Source organism: Perna viridis, chromosome 2 (genome assembly GCF_037379345.1).
Source record: "Perna viridis isolate PV_CMFRI_1.1 ecotype Kerala chromosome 2, ASM3737934v1, whole genome shotgun sequence".
NCBI classification, from domain to species: domain Eukaryota; kingdom Metazoa; phylum Mollusca; class Bivalvia; order Mytilida; family Mytilidae; genus Perna; species Perna viridis.
Window position 1 is genome coordinate 55,167,845 of NC_142446.1, and position 20,228 is coordinate 55,188,072.

A 20,228-nucleotide genomic window follows, 5' to 3' on the forward strand; every position below is an offset into this window, starting at 1 on the left:
ATTTACTCGAATAAGGAGTGTGTACCCTATTGTATTCCCATCCCCATCTCCTCATAAACCACTTGACGATAAATGTTTATGTATATTGAAACTTTGTAAGTGCACATAAGTAGGTAATCGTAATATTCACAAGATTTTGCTGTGCGAATTAGCTTTAAATGGAATAAGTCCTGTTAGGGATTTCGATACAAATTTTCGTAACTTCTCTCCAATGCACGGTGATAAAGGTTGTATGTCATCGTTATCAAGTGCGCAGTGTCTCTTCGCGATCGTACACAATCCGTGTACTCGGAGCTTCAGAGGTCCCACATAGAAAACTACAATACTGCAATTTCGTTGGCCAAGAACACTCTGCTATTTAATCTGATAATTTTATCATTATACTGGATAATTAACAAAATTTCTGTTCTCATAATATACGTCCCTGTTTTAGGGTAATACACAAAATATTAAATTATTATTTTAATAATCCTTCGGATATACATCGATATGCATCCAAATATACGACTTTCTTTGAAATAAATATCAAGAGCTCCGGGATATGAGAAATAAATATTTGCTGCAATACATACCATACATACATTAATCGCTGAGAATATCAGACCTATCGAAAATCAACCCGGGATTACCGGACCGAATCCTTAATTTTATAATTTTGTCCTCTTTTCTCCTATATGGGAATACGTAACTGAAGAAATCAAAATTTTCTATAGTGGACCTAATGAATTCAGGTGATCCGGTGTATTTCAATGGGCCTGGAATGTGTTCAAATACATTTTCTGATTAAAAATTGAAATTCCATATGATATCAGACATTTGAAAACTGCAATAAGATTCAATCAAAGAACGCGTGTCGGAATACTGTACATTTACATTTACATTGATACAGCTCGAAATTGGAACTGCAACTTAATGTTAGATAAAATTTGATTAAAATACAAACGGCCAGCCTTTGGGTTTGAATTCCTAAACGGTTCAAGTAACAACTTCCATATTTGACCCGGGTCTTCCTTTAGAGTTAAAGCACTTTTTTGTAGGTTCAAAACTCGGGAAATAACCAGTGAACAGGGAATTAGCACTGTACAACAATACAATAATAAAAAAAACAAAAAGCTGTACTAAAGCACATGATGTGCCCATTGTAGTTTTTGTTTTAATGATTAAAGTCTCTTAACTCGCTCAAATTTTTTTGTGCTTTGAACAATGCTAGGATAAACCATTAGAAAACAGTCTATCATAATATTTCAGTAAAAAGACCTACAAACACTGACAAAAATGAAAAATAGAGGTATTTTTATTACTACAATGATGTGGTATTCATTTCAATGCATTTAGAAACTTTCAAAATTACATCATATTCTATCAAGACATTTGATGTCATGTATCACACACTAATATAAGGAGATCAAAATTGTTACAGTTGGTTATATAGCTATCTTCAGGGAATAGTGATTGGTCTTTTTTAACAATTTAACAACTGACTTATAGAGAGTTAAAATTTTTATCTAGCTGTGAAATGATAGATAATTTAAATATCCTGGACAATTGTTCAGTAATACTAAGGGAAGTTCACCAGTAACTGTTATTTAATCAATGGAAGACCAAATCTATTCCCTGAAGTTAACTATACTTATCGCTATAAGACTGATATTGTAACACTACAAACCGAAGTCTATTAATGGTGCATCAGTATTATGCAAATTAAAACTACGGACTCAAAAGAATTAAAATTCCTTGATAAAATACCACCAACAACAAATGGGTTTCAAATGTTATAAAGGAAACATTGAAGACCAAAAAGAATGAAGAAATTACTTTTCCAAAACGAAGTTTTAAAGCAAAGTTGTGGGGGTACAATCAAAATTACAAACCTATGGGTAAGGTCTTTAGACCCTCATGTAATTTGAAATAATGAGTTATTATAGGTAGGCAAGATCTTATATGAATCCATATCAATTCTACCACATTAAATTAGTTTTGATTTTTTATATGTCGTATTTAATTACTAACAGAAACTTTAAAAACAGGTGGGAAAAAACTAATGACCGTTTACAAAACGGAAGGAAGTATATTTTGAATACAAAAGATCATAAAACATGCCCCTTATTAAACTCAGTGCCATACAGTGGGCAATTTTTGCAGGGTGCTTTTTTTTGGCGTATTTTAGTGTTATGTCTAAAAACATCAATGTAAATTCCACAACATTTTCACTCCAGCTTAAAGTACTTTGAGCACCATTCAATACTAAAAACTTCAAAGGTTTCCATATACTTTTTACCACAAATTTGCCAAATTTTACATCTGCAAAAATAACCTATCATACGGTAATCAAACAAATAATTGATATGTACGATGGAAGTTATAAAATATATAAAATACAACTCTATATACTGTTGTAGTATTAAGCGATGCTGCTCCCTGACTATATACTGAAGGAATACTAAAGAAGTGTTCGGTGTCATAGAATAAGGTGCCACACTATAGCATATACCTTTAATTCATTAAAAAACAATACAATAGACAAAAGATTACCAAGAAAATGGGAAAAATTGTTTTTTGTTTTCAAAATCCTTTTATTTTAATTAAACTTATTTAAACATATCAATTCAATTATTTAAATGCAAGGAGAATGTTTCCAACGTTATCGAGTCACGTGAAAAGAATGCTTATGGATCATGACTACGAATCAAGCCTTACAAATTAAAAATTGATGAAGAATACATACAACAAAACTGGAAATGTATAGTGAAAGAGTAATCATGGAAACCAAGGTTATAGCGATAATCAAAAGAATGTAATCCAGGGACAAAGACCAGACATGGAAAACAGACATACAGAACAAAGAACATAAAGTAACTGAAATCATACATACAATGTAACAAAAGCAAATGAGCAACTCGGACTCCACTAAAAACTGGGAGCATGGACTAGGTGCACCGGTAAGGTAAGCGTCCTCTGCTTTTCTAGAAACACCCGCCGAGTTGCTTATAAAAAGTCAAGTCCGGGGTAGACAAACGAGGAAAGGAAAACGATGACCCGTTGAATAAATCAGTTGACATAGGTTAAACACGATGTATAAATTTTGAACAATTCTTATCTTTTTATTTTAGAATCTATTTAACTTGTGAATATGTGCAGTTTAACAAGCAGATTAACTATTTATCTTATAAACAAAAACCAAAAGTTGCACATGTTGTCATGCTGGGTAAACCACCACTTGTCTGGGAAGTTGATATCAGAAAGCAACAAAACAAATTAAAACTTGTGCCCCATGTATATATAAAGCCACACAAAATTTGAAATCAATCCATTCATTTAAAGCTGATGTTTTTTTGAGATGAAAATTTTCTCTATTATTCAATGTAGTGAAAAATGGGAGAGTCCAAGAGATTGATATCAGAAAGCTACCCAAATAATCAATAACTTATGCCCATTTATATATAAAGCTACATACCGAATTTGAAATCAATCCATTCAGTGGGAGCAGAGATTGTTGTGACGAACACTCCATATAGTTGAAATTTGGTAAGTAACAAGTAACACGCCAAGAACCTTTCCAGGTTTCAAATTAATGTACTACATGAGGAAAACCATGAAGTCAAACATAAAGAGTAATGAAAAGGATTGAAAGCCTAAGACCCAGTTGAATGAATTTTCAAAGGTCCTAGGTCAGACCTCAAACCACCATTAATTTTAACCCCTGATACAGCAAGGCCAAAGATGTTCATTCAATGATTGAATCCATTATAGGCATACTTTTTTAAGAATAGATACATGGCTATATTTGTAAGCTTCCAAACGATTTTTTACCATTTCCATAGTTCAACTGACCTTATTAAATACATGCAGGTTTTTTATATATCATCTTGCAGTTTCTGTAGCAAGCTTTAATAATCTTTAGTAAAGGTTGAAAAGAGTTTAGTAAGTGGGTTCTGTTTCTAAATAATTTGTATTATTCTGATACCAAAATTATGAAATGTATTTTGTACACAAGATAGTAGTAATTCAGTAATCAGACATTTTTTTCTAAATCTAAAAAAATATTGTTAGCGCATGGAAAAGATATTAATTTTTATAAGTATTAACCACAGAATAACGAATAGAATAACATTAAACAGCGAATTTATCTTCATGACACCTTATATCTTAATATCTTAATAAAAAAATCGTCTTTTTTTTAATAACAAAATTTAACGTAAGTGTTAACAAATCAGGTCGGTTTGTGATAAACAAATTTACATTTTGAGGTACATGATCAGAATTCCTGTGAACTGAAATTCCTGCCATTTTTTTTTTTATTAATTTGACATCACGCTTCAAAATATTTAGTATCCTTCTTCACCAACTCTTAATCTACTGACAATAAGCCTTTATCACATTGAGTTCAGAACTCTAGAATTACAATATCTATACATAAAATAGTAAAAGTAGTAAGTTTTACAAATATATCTATAAAGACTATAGCACTATCTTCCTATTCAAAATATATAATAATTTGCATAGACTATAATTTTGGCACTTATGTTCTTCCATATATTACATCATGTTAATTTAAATAAAATAAAAAAATAACATAGACCTAAAATCTACTTAGGAAGGAAGACCTAAGGTAAGGGACACAACTCTTACAGATCATTGGAACCTTTGTATTCAACATTTTACATCAATATCATGTAAGCATCAAAGTAACTTGGATTGATTTAAATCTGTTTCAAATTTTGGGGAAATTGAATAAGATAGAAACATATCACTTACTTCAAAAGTTGTGTCCCTTACCCTAGGTCAACCTACTTCAACAACCTTTAAATACTTAACATTTAAAGTTATAGAAGCATGAAATAACCACGCATCATTTTTTCAGTGATATGTACTTCAGAAAAAAATTGATTTTCCAAACATCCATAATAATTCAAATTTTGACCAATCAGATTGCTTAAAATTGCAGATTTGGGGAACCTCAAAGATGATATACTTAAATTTGATATGGTTTATGACCTACGCCTAAGGATCAGCACCCCACTGGCTCAAGTAAAAAAAATATTAGCCACAACCTTAGAATTTTTTTTATTGTACTTTTTTTGTATAAATCGGCAGTAGGCTTGATATGATAAGTTTTAAAATGTGTCTCAATAAGCAATACTATAATACTTCAATAACAAAGACAGGATTTCTTACTAAAATACTGATTCAAAAATACAACTCAGTCAACTTAAAAATGTGATATGATAAAGTCTCATGTAATAGTACCATGATAAGTAAATGAAAACAAATTGAGCACTTCTTATACATTCACTTCCATTGAAGTAATTCAATGAAAGTTCTGAAAACAGGCAGGTACATTATTTACAACAAAACAAAAGAGTGGTAAAAAAAATTTCCATTGAATTCCACCGGGGATTTCATTTAAACAACTAACGTTTCTACTTTTCACTTAAATAATGCCTGATTTAGACAGGTTTATGGATTATTCACGGTTCAGTTTAGACAGGTTTCACTGTACCTATTAGGCTATTACTATCAGACATGATTTTACGTGGCAAATGAAAAAAACGGAAATTGGTGAAATAGGAAGTAAAAACAACTGGTAACAAGGAAATGAAACAGTAAAATCAGGATTTGAAAAAGCAAAAAAAAAAATAATGACTGAACTATAACTTTTTTGGAGGATCTGATTATTTAATCTATTCTTTAACTACACCTGAACTATTATTTTTTTTTAGCTTTTTTCTCCAAGACTTCGATTACATTTATTTCATTTCTCTTTTACTCTTTATACAATTTTGGTATATCTTCATTTTATTTGGAATTTAAAAAAAAGTCCAACAATTCTAAATAGCTACTTAAAAAAACAAAACAATAACAAAAAATAAACACAAAAAAATAGAAAAAGAATTAATCTCCAAATGGAAATTCAAAGAAAGGAATGTGTGGAAAAATAATGTATCAAAAAAATTAAAACAAACTCAAGTTATTAAAACATACTTAAATTAAGGCTCCCTTCAGTAGAAGTAGTCAAGATCATGACTTTTGACCATACTTAACTTCAAAATGAAGAGCACAACCAAATATCAGAAACATTTGAATGAAAAAATGCCAAGAAAAGCTGTAGCAAATTGAAAGTTAAACTTCATAAATAGTTGACAATATATTACCTGGGTAAAATACGACCATAGTATTATTTTCAATGAATTTCCTTTAAAAAAACCCCAAAAAACAAATGAATTATTTGTGACAATGGTACAACAGATAAGTATATATATGGCATGTATACAAACAGTATAAAAGTACAAAATGATTTTTATGTATTAAGTATAAATCACACTTGAAAGACATAATGACATTGAAATCACGGAATTTCTAAGAATTTTATAGACATTATGAAGGTATGACCAAGGTCAAGGTGCATAACTTTATAACTTTCACAAATCATTGGTATGTTTGTGTAAACCTCCCAGGGGTGGGGGATGGGGGTTTATATTAGTATATTCAGACGTGCTGCTGGAATGGGTCTGTTTTTCCAGAGTTGAAATACATGATTGAGTCATAAATTTTCCCCTTTCCTTTGTCAGTGAACAGTCATTTATAAATGGGTAATTTTTCTACAATTTTTCGATAATTAAATGTATAATTTATTTCTTTTCTGCAACTTGCTGGATACCTAAATGGTCTCTTAATTCAAAAAGATGTTAGGTATATACAGGAAATATGATATTAAGTCCCTTGTACACAGTAGTAAAATATAGGAATGACTATGTATTTCTTGCAGACAAAGAAATTAATTGGGGGGGGGGGGTGGGTTTTCCAGCTCCATCTGCAACCCTGTACCAAATTTTTACAAAAGTGATCCCCCCCCTGCTGTGTAAACCATTTTACATAAATTTCAGATATACATCTATGCAACTTTGATTTCATTCCATTTCAAATGAGTACTTGATAGGCTTTGATAAAGTTATTAAGATATAAACACATCACTGATTTCAAGTTATGTCATGTAATATATAATAATATAATAACTGTTATATAAATAGAAACTTTCACACATCTCTAGGAATAGAAAAATGTATTTGTTCAACAAGCACTTAAATTTGACATACAATCTTATCTATATATTAATAATGAGTAGCAAATTGTCTCCATAACAAAAGTATCAAAGCAGAAGGCAACTTTGGCATTCTTCTTTAATTTTAACAATTTAAACATCATTTTCTTATAATTTACAATGTATCCTGAATATCAATGATATAAATTTAAATCAATAAATAAAATAATAAGTTAAAAAAAAACAACTCTGAGCAACTTTGCAAGATGGTAATTTAAAGCAGATTGTCAACAGAAAAATCTAAATTTGACCATGTAAAATCTTTCCAATAAATCTCCTGAAGTCACATAGTCTTCACTCTGCAAAACAAATTTATATTTACAATATAAACAGTGACATTTTAACCACACATGATTTTATTTCAGTTTTTTAATACTTACTTGTCAGTAATACAATATGGATTATTCCCCTTGAGCCCATCAATAACTCGCAAACAACAAAGAGGAAACGCTCGTCGAAAACAGCAGAATAAGAGACACATATGAACATGTTACAAACATGGTTTGACAATCGTTTTGACTAACTTTTCAACATGTTGAAGGCAGGTAAAGCTTCTAGTTCTATGGAAACTTCAATTTCTCAAACTAGTGGTTTTGCCACGCAGGAGAATGAAGTCAGGGAAAACGTTTCAAGCAGGGAACATATGCCTATTTTACCATTAGCCCCAAACTTTGAGGAAGATTTGGGTATCCCTAAAATTAGAGTTAGAGACACTGATGAACACTCTATTCTTTCTTTGCACCCTGATAATCGGGAGAGAGCCAATGTACTAGGTTTGATGTCAGACAATGATAGTTGTACAAATGATTTCGTGAGTACAGATAGTCCTAAGCAATTTGTTAATTCTAGTAACAAGTCTGATAGGCTTGACCAATTATTACCTCATAACAATAATGTTGAGGTTGTTAAAGGAGGCAATGGTAGACTATCAAAGATTTTCAAGGATGAAATTCCCACTGATAATGGTGATTCATCTGTTGGCTTAATTCTTGAAGTTCCACTAGTTAAGATGTTAGCTTCTTTCAGAGAAAACTATAGATAAAATTTTCCTGTGCATGATAAGTCTTTATCAGAATTGCAAGTTCCAGGACTTGATGATATATTAAAGCCTATATGATAAGACATTTACATCCAAAAGGGATGAAAAGCTGGTGTAATGGAAAGCAATTGTTTTAGTAGCTAGCAGAATGGGTCTTATAACAATTCTTTAATTACAGCAGGCTTTAAGGACACTGTTGAATAAATTAGAATCTGACAATGATGGTGAAGAATGTTGTCAGGTAGTTAAAGACTTATTTTCAATTTCAATGAAGGCAATTAATCAAATGGGTCATGCAGGAGCATTTCATCACATGGTGAGAAGGATATGTGCTGCAGCTGATGCAGGTAGTAATAAAAACCTTAGAGATATCCAGCTTGAAGTTTTATATTTCCCTCTCACAGCAGAGGATGTCTTTGATAAGGCTTTAGAAGAGACCTTAGAACAACAGGCTCCAAGGAGCCTGAATCCCTCACCTGGTTAAATTTTGTCTTTCAATGGCAATAAATTTAACAAGAAGTTGTCTAACAATTTTGACTAGAGAAGACTTTGGTAGGACCCATCATAAGGACCATTATATGGCTTAACAGATCAAAATGAAAATTTGACCACAGAAAGATCTCATAATGCTGAACACTTTTATCCCATGTCAGACTTTGGCTGTGATAAACTGCAGTCTGACACTTATGTTCTATTTTTAGTAACAGTGGCCATGTTTTTTGATGGATCAAAAATCTAAACTCAACTTCAGTGCAAAATACCCCAAGAAACATTCATACCAAGTTTGGTTCAAACTGGTCAAGGAGTGTCAGAGGAGAAGATTTTTGAAAGAAATAACATTAAAAATAGCAAAAAAAATGTCAAAAAAAGGAAAATAACTCCTAATCAGCTTGACAGATTAAAATGAAAATTTGACCACAGACAGATCTCATCATGCTGAACACTTTAATACTTTAATCCAGTCAGACTTTGGCTAAACCTAATGATTTTGGAGATATATGTGAAAAACTACAGTCTGACCCCTATGTTCTATTTTTAGTAATGGTGGCCATGTTTTTTTACGGATCAAAAATCTAATCACAACTTTTGTGCAAGATACCTTAAGGAACATATGTACAAAATTTCATATAATTCTGTTCAGTAGTTTTAGAGGAGAAGATTTTATTAATGGATGACGACGACAGACAATGGACGCCAAGTGATGGCAATAGCTCATATGGCCTTCGGCCAGGTGAGCTAAAAACGTAAGGAAGAAATTGATTGGCTTCCTGAATTTTCTTCTACTTCAGTAGTTTTTTGGCAATTCTAACAAACATAAGCTGTGAAAGTTGGTCAAATAAAAATGCTAAATATTCAGGAAATCAAGGAAGTGGTTCTCATTTCAATATTTTACACTGAAATACAAAGTCTGGAAGAACTTTTCTAAGTCTTCAATGATTCCAATAGAGAATATGAAGGACAAGAGACTCAAAGATGGCAAAACTGGTGGGTTTAGCAGTACAGGGTCTTGGGGAAATTCTTTTTGAATTTCCAAAAAGAAATCAAGCTGACTTGAAACAGGTAATTTAATATCAGAGGCAGGCAGAGATACCTGTAGGGGGATGTCTCAGATTTTTCATGCAAAAATGGCAAAAAAAAAACAACAAATAAATGGGTTTTATCAATTGTAGAACAGGGTTACAAACTGGAATTCATACTGAAACCCAATTAGCAAGGAATAACACAAACTTCCGTTTCTCCAAAAAATTTAAATATCTTACTTCAAAGATGAGAACTATCAAACATTTTCAGAAACATTTGATAGTTCAGTCAGTACTGATCAGATCCAACAACACAACTGTTGTCCAGTATATAAACAAACAGGGAGGGACCAAATCTCCTCAGATATGTTTTCTGGCTTGGGATCTTTGGAATTTGGCAATTTCAAACAAAATGACTTTAAAAGCTGCTCATAGAGTAGGAAAAAAAAATGTCCTAGCCCATCAAATGAGCAGAAAGAAAATTTGGCCCACATAATGGACACTGAACAGTCAGATTGTTATGAATGGATATGTTTGCATCAGTGGAGAACCTCAAGACAGAGGTGTTTTGTTCTTGTACTCCTCATCCACGAGCATATGCGCTGACAATATCATGGGAGAAGATGTACACTTATGCATATTCCCCAATATGCCTGATATTCAGAGTGTTAGAATATATGAGGCAGTTCAACTGTCAAATTCTTCTCATTGCTCCACTATGGCCACAGAGACATTGGTACCCAGAACTACTGGAGCAGTTGATAGAGTTTCCAGTCAGACTGCCAGTGATTCAGAATCTGTTGTGTCAACCAATGACACATATTTATCAAACAGAGGGCTTTTCAAAAGAAACTAGAAAACTTCTCTCCACCTCTTGGAAACAAGGTACACAGAGGGACTATAGTTCCAAGGTCAAAAAGTATTATAGCTGGTGTGATACAAGGGAAATCAATTCCAGTTCTCCAACTTTGAGCCAAATTGCAGATTTTTTTTGTATCACTATTTGAAAAAGGTTTACAATATACATGAAGAACAATGGCAGGTTACAGATCAATGCTTTCAATTATTCTTCCCTATATAGACAATGTACCAGTACGTCAGCATCCTCATATTGTGTGTCTATTTAAAGAGGTCTTTCATTCCAGGCCTCCTATCATGATATTATTGCCTGAGTGCGATTTGCAGATGGTTCTTAATATATTACAAAAACAACCTTTTGAACCTTTTAATGCTATTGATTTTAAATATTTAACATTTAAAACTGTCTTTTTAGTGTCTATAACTACTTCCAGGAGATGTAGTGACTTGCAGTCTCTTAGAGTGAACGACACCCAAATGATGATTCAACAGAATGGTATCACATTTGTAAGGTCAAGGTTACCAAAGCAGGACCATCAAAATCACATGGGATCAAAAATATTTGTTTCATCTCTTCAAGACAATGAAGTTAGATCCTAGGAAATGTTTATTACAGTATTTGAAAGTGACTAAAAGTATTAGAAGTACTTTGGGGAAAGACAAACAAGGTAAACTTTTTCTTTCAATTTGTAAACCACAAACCAGTATCTACAAATTATTTCCAGATGGATTGTAAAAACAAATTGTTTTTTCCGAATACAGTATTGTAAAATGTAAAAGCCCATTCAACTACGGCAACTGAACCCTCATGGGCATTATATAAAGGAGCCTCTGTACAGAACATATTAGAAGCTGCAGATTGATCCTCAGAATCCACTATTGGGAAATTTTACTTAAGAGACTTGTCAGTTGATGTTTTGCAAAATATGCAGATAAGTTCATTATTTTGGGGGAGTTGCCTACAAGTTTTGTTTTGGTGAAAGTATTTTAACAATTTATGTTGGAAGTATTTTATTCAAATGTTTTGTGATGAAGAATCAATATGACACCATTTATTTGAATGTACTGTTATTCAATTTGTGTTAATGATATTTCAAGCAAGGCTTTGAAAGTTATTGGTATTAAAGCATACACCACCTGATAGAGTGATAAATTAATTTGGAATCATCCATATTGTATTAGTGACAAGTAAGTATTAATATCTCATAAAACTGCAACTTGATTACAAATTTTGAAATTTTACTATGGTGAAAAATGGCAATATCAAAAGTAAACTAGAAATACTGTGAGCAAACCTCACTTGTTGATACCCCTATTCCCCTCCCTAGAAACTTTACAGGAAACCACAAAAGGTATTCAAATTAAAAAAAACAGTATAAGGTGCACAATGGCAATATGTGATAAAGCAAGGGTTATTATAAATAGAAAAAAATAATCGTCACGTTAAAGTCTAGATTTTAGGAAAGAGTAATCAAGGGAACCAAGGTTATAGCGGTAATCAAAAGAATGTAATCAAGGTACAAAGACCAGACATGGAAAACAGACATACAGAACAAAGAACATAAAGTAACTAAAATTATACATACAAAGTAACAAAAGTAAATGAGCAACTCGGACTCCACTAAAAACTGAGAGCAAGGCCCAGGTGCACCGGTAGGGTAAGCGTCCTCTGCTTTTCTAAAAACACCAGCCGAGTTGCTCATAAAAAGTCAAGTCCGGATTAGACAAACGAGGAAAGGAAACCATGAGAAAATAAAGTCTATAACAATTTAAGGCGGTATACCTAAGGTAAGGAAAACAACTCTTACAAATCATTGAAACATTTGTATTCAGCATTTTATATCAATCTTATGTAAGCATCAGAGTAACTTGGATTGATTTCAATCTGTTTCAAATGAAAATATGACAGGCTTTGGTGAAACTGAATATTATACAAACATATGACTGATTTCAAGAGTTACACATGTATGTCCCTTACCCTAGGCCTATCTCCTTAACAAGATAAATTTTTGGCAAAGTCTCAGTTTAAATTGTCTCACATAAATGTCCTACTTTGTTTTTACTATTATGTGGAACATAACAGTGGGTATGTAAAACATACAATAGGAAACTCAACTGATAAAATTAATGAGCAAAATTAATTTGGTCCATCTAAAAATTCTTTGACACAATCATAAAGCAATCAAGCAGTACTCACCTTATAAATATTTACTTTTGCTATACTTTGGAATCTTCATAATTACCACCTATAAATAGAAAGAAATAATATTTTTTTTTGTAATCAAAATCCTTTTTTTTTTCTATACATAGGAAAAAGTGCAATACATGTGAAAACATCTAAAAATCACATTATTGTCATATGCTTTTCATATGTTTAGGACCACCATGAAAAATATATCTTTATGACTAAAGAATAAATTCATGAAAAGCAAGAACTTCTTCATAAAAATCATACGGTAATTATATTGAGTTTCATATATCAAAAGAGTGCTTCGAATGATTTTTGAAAACATATGACTTTATGAACTTTTAAAAGCACAAAAACATTTATTTACCATACCGGTCCTATACATATGTTTCCGTATGTTAATGTTTGAAAACTTATGATATCATATGTTGCAATATTGTCAGCATACAAGTATGTGTCTGAGCAATTTTTTTTGGGGGGGTTCTAAAACCTCTTTTGTCATATACAATAAGCAGCCGAGCATATCTATTTTTCGGCATATATATAACACCATTTCTTGACAAGTGTCGGAAAATGTAATGCTATGATATGATTAGATTATTTAATAATGAGAGGGAGTGTCTCATGCTCTGCTGTGAGACAAGATGAGCACGAGAAACTCCTGCGAGCTGAAAAAATATTGAATGATCTCTTTATCGCTGTTTTGCTGAAATGTAAGATATTAGTTTCTTTTATTTTCACTTTTCCTAACCTAAATATGTAAGTTTTATAAGTGCTGCAAAGTTTCCATTCGGGATTGTTTTTTGGGGGAGTGCTACGTGTCGTCACTATGTTGTGCAACTATAGGATAATTTTCATTCTGACTCGACTGGTGTGAGATTGAAAATTATTGTATAGCAAGTTCAAAAGGATTTTAAACAAAACAGCAATGAAAGTGTATATCCAATTTATTGTTGCTTACATTCATTTACTTTCTAATTCATATTGTTAACTGGACCAGAAAAAATTGTAAAATCAGTTATATGTCAAGGCAAGAAATGCCATGTGGATTTTTGTTTATTATTCATCAATTAAATTGCTAGAGATGCATTTGGTAGCAGTTATTTGGGAAGGGGTAGCTAGCATAAAACATTTCGTCATGATTTTTTCTGACCCGACTTCATTTTTTTCTCTTTCAGATTCCAACACATGTTAGTTCAAGACTCTTTCTGTTATTATATTTTATCTGATTGATAGTGCCAGATTTTACCATTTACCATAAATGCTGGCCCTGACTACCTATATCAAAACTCATTTTTTAACTTCTGAAGGTCCCAAGGGTATTTACCACCTCAGTAGTCAAGACTTTTCTGACTTTAATTTTATAATGGATTATTTACCAAAATTTGCAGAACTGAATCTCAAAATTCAAATCACCTCAAACACCTAGGCTTCATTCCTTCCATTACACACATATCTGGGTGCTGAATTTGGCTTCCTATTTTAATATTGTTGGTTTTGTGTACTTCTTGTATACAATGAATTTTATGATCTTCATCTTTCTTCATATTTGGTTTTAATGCTATTGCGGAATGAAATACCTGATCAACATTCTAATTAGCAATACTTGTATTAATTTGTATTTTGCAATTCTACCCTCCCTCTTTACACATAAAAATCAAATGGCTGTTCCAAAAACCAACTCTAGAAAATACAGTCTACACATTATATATTAAACAATGTATCTTGAATTCTAAGATAATTCGAAATGGATGAATGAAAAACTGCAAACTTGAATAATAGAGGACAAAGTCCTCACAACGGTAAACAATCCCCATTTAACCTTTGACCTGAGAAGCACTGAGGGCCTGATTTCAGTCTAACAGGAAGTTAACAAGTAATACACCAGGTCATATAGAGTAAGGATCTTTTCTACTTTTGTATCCTTAACAAGAACAAAATATTTAGATTTAGTTCAAATGTTTGATAAACTTTAGTTAAAAATTGAAAAAAAATCCCAGTTGATGTAAAACTGTAAAAAGCAAAATTTATATTTTAAAAATCAATATCAGATTAAATCCATCCTCTTACAGGTAAAAATGTAAATCCTACCTCATATTAAGAATATATTGTCAATAAATTGCTTCACAGGATGCATAGAGGTTGAACCCTGAATAGTTGGGATAACTATGGACAAACCATTCAAACAATACAGCTTTGAATTTTGATCGCAATTAGACGTTTGACACAGTATAAGAATCTGACCAGATTTGAAGTGGTCCCCTCCTTGCCCCCTAATTCCTAAACGGTTCCAGTCACAATCTCAAAAATAAATCCAAAACTTCTTTTGAAGGTATGGCACTTGTGGTATAATTTCAAAGAGATCCATTGTTTTACTCAAGTTATAATCCAGAAAAAAAAATCTTTTTCCTGACCCCTTTGTGGCCCTTTATTCTTATTTGGCTCAAGTCACAACCCCAAAAATCAATCTACAGCACCTCATACTTTAATTTTAAAGAGATGCAGTAATTTTTCCTCAAGTTATTGACTGCTTGCTTCTGACCCCTTTTTGTCCCTAATTACTAATTAGTTCACTCATAACAGCCAAAATTGATTCCAGCTTAATGCTTTGGTAGTATGGCACCTCATGGTACAATTTTGAACAAAACCATTAACTTTACTGTCACTGAAAAATCATTTTCCAATCGAAGTAAAACCACAATTCTTCTCACCTCCTGGCACCAGTATAACATAATGCTGTGTTTCATGAATATGTCCTAAGTGAATACATGTAGCATCCATCGCTTCGTTCGTAGGTTTATATTTCGTCACATCATCACAATTTAATGTTGATAGAACTTTCACATTAATATTAAAACAGTGACACAAAGCTTCCACTATAATTTCATTTCCATATTCCTGACTTCTGGACATTCTGTCCAAAAATTTCTCCCATGATTCATTGTGCAGCCATTTTACATATGGTTCTCCCTGAGGTGTGTTGGGATTTTCTCTTAAAAAATGCACTATTCTTTTACGAAGTTCAAATGCTCTTTCAGACGGAGATAAATCAGGCAATAATGACCCCATTTGTTCTGATGCTGCATAGAAAAGGCAATTACCATCTCCTTCAACATTCCTTATATCATATTTAAACTTACTAGCTAACTCTTGTATGGAATTAATTTGGCCCTGAAATGAGAGGTATACATTTTCATAGAACTAAGAAAAGTTCAAATAAAGTGAAATCTGTCTAAATTAAGGGGGTAGACCTAGGGTAAGCAACATAACTCTTACATATCATTGGAATGTTTGTATTCACCATTTTACATTTTACATCAATCTCATGTAAGCATCACTTGGACTGATTTCATTCTGTTTCAAATAAAAGTTTGAAAAGCTTTGGTTAATTTGAATATGATACAAACATATCAGATTTTCAAGAGTTATGTCCCTTACCCTAGGTCTACCTCCTTAAACCTCCATAGGACTGCTCTATTTATTTGATTGGTGTTTGATTCCAACAGATTAAAATCATATTGAAACTTATCTGCAGATTAATAAAAATGTTTAAAACACCAAACTTTATGCATAAACTGAAGGGGTATCTATCTATTAAATGGTTCTGTATGCCCATCTTGCACAAAAATGAGCACTAAAAGGGGCTGTTAACTCAAATCAAAAACTAATGTAACTGTACTTTTTTTGTTGTGTCTTCATTTTCACTATCCCAACCAATTATTATTGAAAAAAAAAAACATCAGTGAATGTGCACATTTATCATCACACATGTGGTAACTTTCAACATCACAGAAACTAAAATACTTGAGACAATGCTTGATAACTATAAATCATGGAAATTAAGCACCATTACAGTAATTGCCTGAAGGCAAATAGTAAATTATCAATATAAGAAACACATTCAATATTTCCGCATAATTACTTACATACTTAGTACTTAATGTATTAAATACCCAGTGAAATATAAATGTCTTGTGTGTAGTCTGTTATAAAGTAAAAGCGCACCACTGAAAGGACCTTAATTTATGGCAAGAATAAAATAATTTTATAAGTCCATCAGCAATAAATTGTTCAGAGAAACACAGATAACTGAGAAAATAAAACTGTTACATCTAAGCTTTAACTTTTACAAGTATAGAAATAGTGAATGTGCATATATTATGTATACAGTATTAATGAGGACATTACGTTTTGACCTACAGAAGATGGTTGCTGCTGATTCAGTTTTTCCCTACTAGTATTGAGAGGAATACCCTCTATTTGCTTCTCTGCTGAACTGTCTGAACTCCCTGATGTATTACTCACACTGTCAGCATCTTCAGTTTTGGTAATGTTTACATCACCACTCTATAAAAGATAACCACACAATTTTAATATAGGAAAAAAAATGGGTCTAAGACAGAAATGTGTGAAATTCAGCCAAAAAATATTCTTAAATGTATTCATTTCATTCTTTAAATCTTGTAAGTTATGACATGTCTGGTTCATATCTGCAATAGTAAATTTATTTTGAAACCTTGAGATGAAAAAATTCAAGAGCAAGCTTTATGCTTAATTTACAGAAAATTCAATGTTGCCATCATTGAAAGCAAGACACTTAAGAACAATAGCAATAGTAACTCGTATGGACTAGGCATCAGCTACTATAGAACTATGATTGGCTAAAAAATATTTTGATGAAAGTGACACAATACGTTGACATGGAAGTAGACAATTGCACAAGTGCAAAGGCCTTGTTTTGTCTTTAACCGTTTACATTATATTTATTTAATAATAATTTGGAAATTACTGGCTGTGTAGAAATGTATTAAGCTTTCCCAGAAGAAAGTCTCAAATATTCTCCTCACCGAATGAGACTTCACCCATAGCCACCTTGCGGTGCACCATAAACAAAGAATGAACTCTGTCCATCATAGAAATTACCGAAAATCATATTAAAATTATTAATACCGACAGTTCCCTGTTTTACAAAATTTTGTAACTATGAAAAATATTTCCTATAACTTAAGGTACACCAGCACAGCAGACATACCCAGAGTACAAACTACCAGGATTGGTCTTAAATTATTTAGGTATTCAGCCCTAAGATTGGGAATAGTCTCCAAATAAAAAAAAGGAACCAATCTAATCTGAACCAGTTCAAGACCCTCATTATTATATCTATAATGGGTATGGTGAATATGTCAAAGAAACAACAACCAAACCGGGATGAAAATGTCAGCTCAAGGCCACCCATTGGTCTACAATGAATGAGGAAACCCTCACACCCTAGGACCTTCTTGTTCATATTAACTGTCAATTATTGGTGCTGAAAATTATATGGAGTTTGCTTTTTCAGTTTTATGCTTTAAAATTCATGCATGTGCTGTTTTTAGTGATTCTACTGTGTGCTTTTTAGCTTCAGCTTGCTTTTTGACTATAGCTTACTTTATATTGTATGCCTTAATTATTTAATGTATGTCTGCATGTTTATACGTTTTGTTTTTTGTATGTCTTGTGTTTATTTACTTTATGTATAAGTTGTTTTAAAAGCTCATGAGAGCTTATGTTTATTGTTAGTATAAAACACAACTAAAAATAAAAATTATTTACTTACTTACTTACTAAAATGTTAAGTAATAGTTGTGCTTAAAAGGTTTCCACATGCAAAACATTTTGAAATCCTCTGACAGGAATTATATTTCTTCATGCACAACTACATATGATCATTGATGCCAAACCTTAGTACAAAATTTCACAAAATCCCTTGAGCAGTTCAGGAGGTGTCGCACTTAACAAATTGTGTATAACCCTTAAGTCGAATGATTGACTTTTTGAGTGCTCCCACGTTAATTATACATGTATTACTTCTTGCATATCTACATTCGATGCCCAACCTTCCTACAACATTTCTTCAAAATCAAAGGACCAATGAGTGATTTAGGGAAGTTGAACTTATGAAGTAATGACATGTAAAACCATGAGGTTGTATTATCTCATTTTTTAGTAATTCAACAGTAATTAAATTATTTTCATTCTTAATCACATTACATATGATACCTAACCTTTCTACAAAATTTCATCACAATCTCTTAAATGATTTAGGAGGAGTAGTGCTTAAAAGAAATATGGACAGACAGACAGTCATATTTGCCACCCAAATCTTTGTTTGATGGGGGTATAATAAACTTCATCTTACTATAAATACTTACAGCATGCACATTACTGGCATTACCAACTGCAAAAAATTAAAATAATATATGAAATTAATTTCTTATCCAGATGTAAAATACAGCTGCTATAAATTGAAAGCATACACAGGAGACATTGAATTTTATGAAATTTTGTGAACAAATTGATGATTAAAATCAAAAGCAACAAGCACCAAGTTTTCTTACAATAGGCCATGAATAAAGAGGGCTTCAATGAATATGTATGGCTCATCAGTTTACATCAAGAAAACATGTGTTTGCCAGACTAATGGATAGACTAGATACTATGAGTGCAAACTAGCATTGTAAAAATCATCTGAAATTACTAACCGGTTAACTGTTAGAAGTTACGATCTGTAGATTTTTTTAACATGGTAATTACAACCAGGAATTTTCCTATATTGTTTTCTATGTGGTTTGATATATGAAATATGCATATTAGTTGATTAAACTTTATACTAGTATATATGTATGAAAATGCTCATCCCTCAACAATGCTTAATGGTAAATAATCCAGTAGAATCCTATCAACTATTCCATTTATTATGAGTTCCGATTGCGATGATTACAATTTTTAGTCCATGGCAATTTTACAAATTTATTCATGTGTTGCTTTTTACATTGTCTGTGAAAATTCTGACGAGTGTTTCAATTTTAGATGATTAGCATATTGCTTTACATGCCTGTGTATGCTAGTTCAAAGTCACCTAGTTTGCATTCAAGGCACATTTTATCTATACTTCTCATAAAATATGACCAAGGTTTAGATGGCAGCATTTTCACTTCTAATTGCATGGTAATTAAAGAGTGCAAAACAGTGTTTACTACAATTCAGATGACCAAATTTTTAATTAGATGTTTTGAGAACTATCAAAGAACTTTAAATATTGTAATAGACCCTCTTGTGGTAAGTTAATGAGCATGCTTAGTATACACTTCCGCGAGGTAGGGCTTGGGTAGGACAAAATAATTTTCCTCCCGGAAGTGTGTATTGAGCATGCTCTGTGCATGTTCATTGAGTAGTCTATAGTTAGCACTAAAGGGTCTATTAGCCTCTGGTCAAATAACCTTCACATGTCTTAATTAGAAAACAGTGTTTGGATATTTATATTATTTATTGAAATCAACAGTAAAATAAAGCCTAAAATTTCATAACATGTACGGTTAATCCATGGTAGCCTTTTTGGTACTCAATATTCGGTACTTCCGAGGGTTAACTATTTTGTATCCCTCCTGCAAATCTACAGTCAAAGTATAGTCCAGTCATCAAGGCAGATAAGTCACATGCACTTATGGTAAAACCACTTACTATTGCAAAGGATGATTAATAGAA

General features: G+C 32.0%; 1 protein-coding gene across 14 annotated transcripts in view; it reads right to left on the reverse strand.

Annotated features, from left to right (window-relative positions):
- Positions 1-1,278: 1,278 nt before the first annotated feature.
- The window catches only part of LOC148626108 (uncharacterized), a 68,511-nt gene continuing 49,561 nt past the window's right edge, over positions 1,279-20,228 (reverse strand). For 9 of the 14 annotated variants that reach the window (XM_088569750.1, XM_088569748.1, XM_088569752.1 and 6 more), the window contains 5 exons: positions 18,896-18,921; positions 16,893-17,051; positions 15,416-15,875; positions 12,714-12,762; positions 1,279-7,398 (listed from right to left, as the gene is read on the reverse strand). In XM_088569750.1, the coding sequence (XP_088425876.1) occupies positions 12,734-12,762; positions 15,416-15,875; positions 16,893-17,051; positions 18,896-18,921 (674 nt within the window). In that variant the 3' untranslated portion in view covers positions 1,279-7,398; positions 12,714-12,733. The remainder of the gene's footprint in view (positions 7,399-12,713; positions 12,763-15,415; positions 15,876-16,892; positions 17,052-18,895; positions 18,922-20,228) is intronic. The other 5 variants (XM_088569756.1, XM_088569754.1, XM_088569755.1 and 2 more) reach the window with 3 other exon arrangements.